This window comes from Austrofundulus limnaeus, unplaced genomic scaffold (genome assembly GCF_001266775.1).
Source record: "Austrofundulus limnaeus strain Quisiro unplaced genomic scaffold, Austrofundulus_limnaeus-1.0 Scaffold215, whole genome shotgun sequence".
In the NCBI taxonomy this organism is placed as follows: Eukaryota; Metazoa; Chordata; class Actinopteri; order Cyprinodontiformes; family Rivulidae; genus Austrofundulus; species Austrofundulus limnaeus.
Window position 1 is genome coordinate 162785 of NW_013952617.1, and position 8733 is coordinate 171517.

The 8733-nt window shown below is 46.0% G+C and overlaps 1 protein-coding gene across 2 annotated transcripts in view; it reads right to left on the bottom strand.

The window, feature by feature from the left end:
- The window catches only part of LOC106525148 (delphilin), a 37855-nt gene that overhangs the window by 8333 nt on the left and 20789 nt on the right, over positions 1 to 8733 (bottom strand). The window contains exons 8-14 of one of the 2 annotated variants that reach the window (XM_014019273.1): positions 8464 to 8549; positions 8146 to 8296; positions 7350 to 7651; positions 3111 to 3851; positions 2590 to 2745; positions 2245 to 2332; positions 1829 to 1906 (exon numbers count right to left, since the gene is read on the bottom strand). In XM_014019273.1, the coding sequence (XP_013874727.1) occupies positions 1829 to 1906; positions 2245 to 2332; positions 2590 to 2745; positions 3111 to 3851; positions 7350 to 7651; positions 8146 to 8296; positions 8464 to 8549 (1602 nt within the window). Of the gene's footprint in view, positions 1 to 1828; positions 1919 to 2244; positions 2333 to 2589; positions 2746 to 3110; positions 3852 to 7349; positions 7652 to 8145; positions 8297 to 8463; positions 8550 to 8733 lie in introns of both variants that reach the window. The other variant, XM_014019272.1, reaches the window with a different exon arrangement.

Here is an 8733-nt window from a genome sequence, read left to right on the forward strand (position 1 = left end):
GTCATTAGCACCTCTAGTAATATATTTACTGAGAAAAATGTTGACGTGTTCAATACGTATTTTACCCGCTGTATATGAAAATGTAAAACTTTTGCAGGGTTTTCTGTCAGTGAGCAACAACTGCAGATTTAAAGCAATGGGTCAAAAACATAAAGGAATCTCACCACAGTGTCTATGTAAWCCGTTCTGATTAATAAAATCTCAATATTTTTAATGAGAAGAATTCTGATAAACACTTYATTGCAACTTAACAGTAAAACAAACAAACATAAAGCTGCATCTTCAGAAAATATTCCTGAGAATGGCTGTTCAATTATCTTTCWGCCATTTGCTGAGCAAACTTCCCTTTTTTTCTCAACTTGAGACATCCTGGTAACAACTGATCCTTTTGTGGGGTCACGTCAGTACTGCACGTGGTCCTACAKTAGACCTCAGGACCAACTGCATTCAGGTTACCAAATGTATGCAGATAAAAGGGGTCTACCCCACCCACCAGGGTTTCCACACCTTGGTCAACATCAAATTCAAGGACTTTCCAGTACCAATTTCCTCAAATTCAAGAACCACATGCGATGGCAATTACCTACTGCTATCGCATAATGTTACCAATGAGCAGGTTTAATATCATGTAACTTTCAATGAAAAACTAAACAGCATAGAAGAAAGTGGACTAAATATACTGTACACCCTACATTCATATCTACAATACATGGACATGTAATTATGTCCTGGGAGGTTGGGCAGCTCAGTTTGGGAGGAGGGGATGTGAACATGTCCAGACTCAGTGAGGACAGGAGGAGCTGTGGTGCTCTCACCTGAAAATTTTATTTTATTATTTTTTTTTACAGATGATGAAAATCAGTCGTTTGAATAGAGAACTTTAGTCCCCAAAAACTTTCAAGGACTTGTGTAATTTTTGGCTGTTTTCATTAACTTTCCAGGGCCTTGAGATCATTTTTTGCAAATTCACAAACTTTCAAGGATTTCAAGGACCCGTGGGAACCCTGACCCACATAGCAAAATTTGTCTGGCCCAGTTCTAACCCACAAAATGCACCGAAAGGCCCAATATACTCGATCAGAAGCCAAAACGTTAACTCCCAGTCTCATCACACCTTTCACAGCTCCTGAGACACACACCGTGCTGAGCTCCTAAGAAGCCCCTCCCACTGCGGTACACATCACTACTATAGTCTACACTCCGGGAAAAGAAAAAAAAATCATAACTCTGATACCAGCCGTTATTTGTCCACAATTCTGTCTTCCTCCATGCACAACGTCTGTTTTATCTCCATTCATGAGAAGTGAGTCGTAGCAAAATGTTTTCAGCGTAAACAAGCAGGCCTGCAAACGTCAGACCCGTCACACAAGAAGTTCTTATGCAGAGCGGGGTGAAAAGTTGTGACAGGGGCAGGTGACACAAAGCTGGGAACAAAACGATGCAATGTTTCGTCACACAGGTGCGACATTGACAGCCAATTATGGCAGTTCGGATGGAGCACGCAGAGGCCTAAACACTGGAACACTTAGCCCAGATGTGGTCTGCCAGTGGTGGTCCATGCCAGGTCCATGTTGTGGCATGTTGTCACAGCCAGACCTGGCCCACACCAGTCTATGTGGGCACCTTCAGAGCTACTCTGGACCCCAGTAAAAAAGTTTCACAGAGTATTCATGTATTTAACGCTTTCTGAATGCAACCTGATCATCCAGAACAGATGTTAGTTCCAGGTCTGAACATGGTCTGAGAGGAAGTTCTTGAGTTATTTAGCTAGCATTGTTTAGATAACATCATGTCCCCATGAAAAACAAAAACATTTAGTGTAACTTACAAGCATTGTAGGCTTTCTTTTGTGACAGAATCTCCACCACGTCTTTCTTTTTAAAGCTCTCTGGCAGGAAGGCCGGCTCTGGAGGAGAAACTGAGCATTTTAAAAAAAAGAGGCGTGAGGACCTGTTCTCCAGGCACCGGAGGGATCTAAACAGAAGCGAAGTGACTAGATTATGAAGTGATGGAGTGATAACAGCTCAGCTTTTAGAAACTCAGTCTACTGTAGGGTTATCTAAACGAGGATAACGGTGCCTTATGGAGAGTGAATTTGTGGTGCAGGTTAAATGAAGCAGCTCCAACATGGAGAACACAGCTGTGAAGGTACAGAACAAAAACAGGTGACGTCAACAAGCAGACATGTAGAACGTAAAGGATGAAACGTTGCGACGGCTCAATAAGAGTTAGGACAGAACTTACTGGATCTGCGTTGAGTTCCAAAGTGGAGGTCCAGGTCCAAGTACTTCACCATGTCGCTGAGCTTGTCGTACTCCGAGTCCTCTCCCAGCTGAAAACAGAACAAAACGTTGGGACTAAATGAGCCGATTAAATCTTGGCGGGACGATCTGACTGTTCCTTTCATGTTTGACTCATCAGAGACGCACGAGCCTTTTACGAACGCGGGACAAAGAGGTGTAGGAGTGAGAAAACATGCTGCCTGAGTGGGAAGATTCACAGTTTTGTTGTTTTTTTTTCTGACAGCCGAGTGTTTTTATGCTCCGTCCTACAGAGGAGCATGACACAGAGCGGCAGGTCGGCGCTCACCTGACCCCAGATGGTTCCCTCGGAGTTCTCCACCTGCTCCCAGCGCAGCCTCTTCACGCTCATGTGGTTGGCGTCCGCGGCGGCGGGCTGGCCGGCTTTGGGCAGCGGAGGCGGGTCGCAGGGCGGAGGCAGGGGCGGGGGTGGAGGGGGCGGAGCCTGGGAGAGAGCAGGGAGGTGGAGGAGAGCGTGATTTTGAGCGGCACACAGGCAACGGTTCACAGTTTTGAGCTCAGCTGTTTTGTAAAAGAGACAAACGGAGCAGAACGTGTTCGGTTCTGCTCCGTCTGAACGCACACACTGCAGCATGGAGCCGTTGTTGTTTACGTGTGACGCCTCTATAGGAGCTGTTTTTTTGGTGGCACTGCAGCAGCAAAGCTCCCTGTGCTTTTATCTACATTGTTTCCTGAAAAGCGGAGGTGTACACCTGCTGACTGCTTCCTGACAGGACATTTTGCTAACCGGCAGACAAACACGTGGTAAAAGCATCTGTGGAGACAGGTGAGGAGAGAGATGCTCGTTACCTGCTGGTGCTCCTGTGGGGAGGCGTCGAAGTTCTTGGTGTGGCCGGGCAGGGTGGAGGTAGAGGCCGGAGGCTTGGAGAGCAGCGCGGAGCCCACGGGCCCCAGGCTGTGATGCTGCGCGGGGCTGGGGTCCTGCTGGGACGGCGGCAGCGGGCCCTGGTAGCTGTGCTGGTGGTGGAGCTGGTGGTGCCGCTGCAGGACCAGCTGGCTCGGCCGGAGCGGCTGAGGGGAGGGCTGGGGTGACGGCTGGCGGGCCGGCTGAGGCTGGCTGAGCTGGCGGGGGAGGTAGGTGGTGCGGGACGACGGGGCGGACCGCAGGGTGGACGAGCCCAGCGGGGCATGGTTGCGCGAGAGCCAGGCCGTGGTGGCCTGAAAGCGCTGGCTGGACTTCTCGGTGGGCGGCCCTTTGTGGAGAGGGGAGCGGCTGGACAGGAGGGTCCTCGGAGGGGGCGGCGGAGGCGGGATGATGGGGTGGTGCGGCTGGAAGGGCATGTGGCTCCGGGGGACATGCTCCGGAGAGAAGCGCACGGGCGGGCGAGGGTCCGTGAACTGGACCGGTGGGGGGATCAGAGACTGAAGAGGCGGCGGGGGCGGGGGGCTCTGGTTGGGAGGGGGCGGGATCGCTTCAGAGCCGGAGGAGTAGGTGGGAGACGAGGCCTCGTCGCTGCTGTGATCCTCGCTGCTGCCACTGCTGAGCTGCCGGGACCTGAAGCCCGTGTCCTGCTCCTCTGGGAAACTCATCTAGTGGGAGGAGAGTATCAGATCAAACAAAACTTCACTTCCTGTCATCTGCAGCTGTCCTCCATCGCATTTACGTCATACTCAGTGTGTCTTAGGCTCATTCAGGCTCACTTTTTAGTGCTGGAAACAAACTAACTCAGCTGCCTGCTTATACAGTTGCAGTCAGAAGTTTACATTGACTTTGAGTTTTTAATAAATTAGGATTGTGCAACATACAACTTTAATGTTTAAAAAACAAAACTGGGAGTTTGAGATTACTGGGACAAAATCGTACATATATATAAGCTCAAAAGGCTGTGCTGTTGGTGCTGAAATGCTTTCTCATTAGTGAACATGATTGACTGCAGTCAATAGTTTGTCATTGTCAGCATGAAAAGGCTTTGCCTCATAGCACTTAAGGCAAGTGTCAAATTCAAGGCCTGTCAAAAGTAGCCCCCCCCCCCAAAAAAAAACAAAAAAAAAACAACAAAATAATTTATATTTTTACCTAAATAATTAAAAATGTAAATAATTTTAATATCAATTACTAACTTTGAACTGGTGATTCAATATAACAAAATAAACAAATTTAAAAGTTGAAAGATAATAATACTTTAGTTGAACAGCCCTGTATTAATGTCCCAAAATCAGCTGCTTATTGACCATAAACTACATCTCCCATAACACATGTTGGTGTATGGGAATTCCCTGTTGGAAAGTGGGAGAGTTCAGAATTCAAGACTCACCACAACTTAACAGTGAGTAAAGCTCTCCTACTTTTACTTTTAATAGTATTTCTGTATTATTTACTTCATATTTAGTCAGCCGTAAACTTTGTACTTTTCAGTGTTTATAAGAAGAAATGTTAAAACACTGTTTCTATGCAGGAAACTCAGTTACTGTTTGTTAGCAGTGCTCAGACAAAGTTAATTACAACTGCCACTGTTACAATCACATGGCCCTCAGCACAAATTAATTTAACACCCCTGACTTACAGGATTGACAAATACTTAGAATAACGAGAGAGTCCAGGGAGTTCAGTTCAAATCAGTGAAAGGGAGGAAATGGTTCAGGATGTTCAGGAACAACTCAGGAACCACCATAGTTCAAGTCTGCCATCCAACTACGGGAACACCAGTGTCATGACCTTCTGACCAATTTTTATAATATTAGGAAAGTCCTAGGAAGCCAGCGAAGATCAAAATTATTAAATTATAGTTTTATGCAAGTTTTCGTAGTCATTTCTAAAAAGCTTTAGTTTTCAAGCTCATTAATCTTAGCAATTTTACAAAAGTTTAAGTGACTTAGATGAGGCATCACTTCTCTAAGGTCAGGAAGAAGACCAAAACTGTTCTCCTTAGATGAAAGGAAACTGGTTTAGGATGTTCAGGAACAAACAGGTTCAAGTCTACCATAAATGAGAAGCTGCTGGAACTGGGACAGAAAAGATGCTGACAAAAAAAAGAATCTCCAGCTCTAAAAGTGACACCCTCAAGTTTAAATGAATTTAGCAGCTGCCCACATTCAGCGATGTCTGGGCAAAGTTTGATGGTCCGTCAAATGAGATGTTTGGCCACAAAGACAGTTTTTCATTATTATTATTTTTCAGGGGGAGTTGATGCTTTTATGTTTTTTTTTTCTGGTCAGCTGCTTCTGAATGTCCCTAACTCACGTCTCAAACTGAGAGGTGACAGATCCTTTTCTGTAACAGGTCCAAAACTGTGGAATGATCTACCATTATCTGTCAGACAGTCCTCGTCCCTCGCTGTCTTCAAGTCTCGATTAAAAACACACTACTACTCCCTTGCCTTTGAGTCTGAGTGAGATGGTGCAAAGCCTCACTTTGTATCTCTGTTTTATATGTACTTTAAATATAAATGCTCCATATTTTTTATTTGTATTTTGACTGTAATTTAACTGTGATTTTAACTATGTCCTGTTGTGTCTGTCTCCTGTACAGCACTTTGGTTGGCCTTTTGCTGTTTAAAGTGCTTTATAAATAAAAGTGGTATGGTACGGTATGGTATGGTGCCTCTACAGCACAGTTCGACTTGGCTGAACTCTTTTCAGAACAGTTCGGTTGCTTTTTCATTACACTTGGGTAACAGCTCCAGTGGGTGGGTTCATTGTGAAGTTGGGTGGTCCCAGAGTCTGAAAATTGACGCCACACATCTTACCAGCTGGTGGTGGTTATTTTCCAGCCACCATTAATCGTAGTAGAAGAAGAAACCCCAAACGGTTAACACAACAAAGCAACACAACAATGGAGGACATTGGTAGCGTTGTTATTGCAAACGGCAGATCGGGTTGTGAGAGCAGCTCTTGCGACGCAACCAGTGACTCCACCCCCTAACCAATCAGTGACCAACAGTCTTCTGATGTCACATTTTCAGGCCAACATGGTACTTTTGGAGCCACAGTGAAGTAGGTTCTGAAAAAGAGGCTGGTTCCGTGAATACCTGCTAGTGGAAAAGCCTTGGAAATGTAGAGAGCCTAGTCAAACCGTGCTGTAGAGGAGCTAGTGTTTCCAGGGCCACTACACCTAAGAACACTGTATAAAGTGCATGATGCAACCACGGTGGTGGTAGCATCATGCTGTGGGACTGGCACATTGCACAAAGCAGATATAATGAACAACTACCTCCAAATTATACAACCATACCTCAAAGATGGTTGATGGTTGAAACTTGGACATTACTGGGTGTTCCAACAGAACAATGATCCAAAACCCAAAAAATTTGTGGACTTAAACACTAAGACCATATTAAGAAACCAACTTACTTAAGTGAACTCTACCAGTTCTGCAATAAAGCGTGGTCAAAGATCAATAAAAAAATTGGATATGTACATTTCTGACTGCAAGTGTACATGATCAGCAAATGGGATATGAAGTATAAAATCATTTAAACGTACACACCGACTCAGTTTCTTCTTTACTTCAGGAACAACAAAGCTATGGAACAAAAGCTGGATGATTTGCCTCAAGTAAAAAAACGAACAAACATGCATTTTAATATCTGCCATACTCTTTCCCATGTTTACGGAACACAAAGAACGTTACGTTCCCATAACTTGAGGATTTTTTTTCCTTTTTCTTACTAACCACATTTTCCTTTTCAATTAAAAAACAAAGCCACAGGATCACCTCATAATTGGATTTCCATCCAGAAGCAGGCAGATATTATTAGACTCTACTGTGTTACTGCATATTGAGGGTTTTTTTTTTTTACTTACACGGACACCTCCTCTTCTGAAACCATGACAACCACCTTGATATATCTGTTCGTGTGACACAAGTGTTGGTTGTAGCGAACGCTCTAACATTCATCACAGTGAAACAGCTTGGTTGATGTGAGTTTATATGTTGATGATCAATGATGACATTTTAACCGGAACCCTTGATATACAGTTTTTAAATCTTTCAATTCAAAATTTAAATCATGTCTGTTCACCTCCAACTGCAAAAAAATGAGGTTTCATGAGAATAAGTGATAAGTAAAGTGATGAACAGCTGTGTACCTCCTCGTAGTCGTTCTCCCCCGGTGTGAAGTCATCCACCAGAGTGACCCGGTGGCCCAGCTGCTCGCTCAGCGCGTCCAGGAACTTGTCGGTGTCGCGACTGCGAGGCGGGCGAGAAAAGGTGAAGAGCTTCTTCCGGCGGGTCAGCGTGTTGGGACCGCTGTCCGAGGGGTGAGGGGAGGCGGGGGGGCTCTCCAGGCAGACGTAGGGGTTGGACTCCACGCTGCTCTGGTGGTGGATCTCGTACACAGGGGTGGGCAGAGGCTCCTTCCAGGACAGGGACAGGCCGGATTTACGGTTCCCTGGAAAGGCGGGCGACAAAGCTTTGTACTGGTTGTGTTTGTTAAATAAATAAAAACGTGTTTATTTTCTTTAGTTCTGTGTGGTATCGTCCTCGTGAGGGTCCGTTTTKCTGAGGTAGCCTTGGCAACAAAAACAACTGCAGACAGGCACAGATAGCTGGAAATGAATGGGTTTTCAGCTCAAATACATTCAAAGAGCAGTGGTTCTCGTGTCATGTTCACAAYAAAACGTTACTCTCTCTCTCTTTTTAAGGAGAATCTGTTATTTTTTTGGTCCATCAGTGAACATGACACCAGTCACCTGCCATCAGGGCCCATTTCTTTGCTCTTCATCACTTTTTTATACTCAGTCTCAATAATTCATGATGCAAACGTTGGACCTTGTTGGCCAATGGTTTCGAACCATTGATGCAAGCATATGTGTGTGTGTGTGTGTGTGTGTGTGTGTGTGTGTGTGTGTGTGTGTGTGTGTGTGTGTGTCGGCCGCAGAGTACCTGTGAGGGGGGGCAGTGTGAGGGGGGAGAGGGAGCGGCTGTAGGCCTCAGTCTGCCCCGCCACCTCAGGCTCTGCGGGGGAGCCGCCGTGCAGCGGGGACACGCCCTTCCCTGCGTACATGGTCTCCAGCTCCGTGTACACACCTGTCATCTACGGGCGAAGGCATGACCAGCGGGTTAGCACACGACTCGCAGCAGACGCCTACTCTCTGAAGGCGTGCTGCGTTTGTTTTTAAAGCTTCGGTGTCAGATTGAACTCCGACCAACGAGCACACCTTCAGATAACGAGAGCTGCTGGAAAGCGGCGGTTATACCTACATGACTGAGGTCAGGGGACTCGGGGAAGGAGGTTCCGTCTCCTGACTGCCTCTCCTCCGGGCTCCCAGATTCATCGATATGAATTCCTAAAAGCACAACACAGCACGAAGAAAGACACATGGACGTAAGCCTCCTCCATCCATCCACCCCCTCCAGGCGGGAGGAGGGATGATGAAGCAGAAACAGCATGGAGGAGCAAAAAGGTGGCAAAAAAAGGCTTGTTTACTTAAAGGGGCAATATCATGTAAAATCAACTTTTTTGAGTTTTAT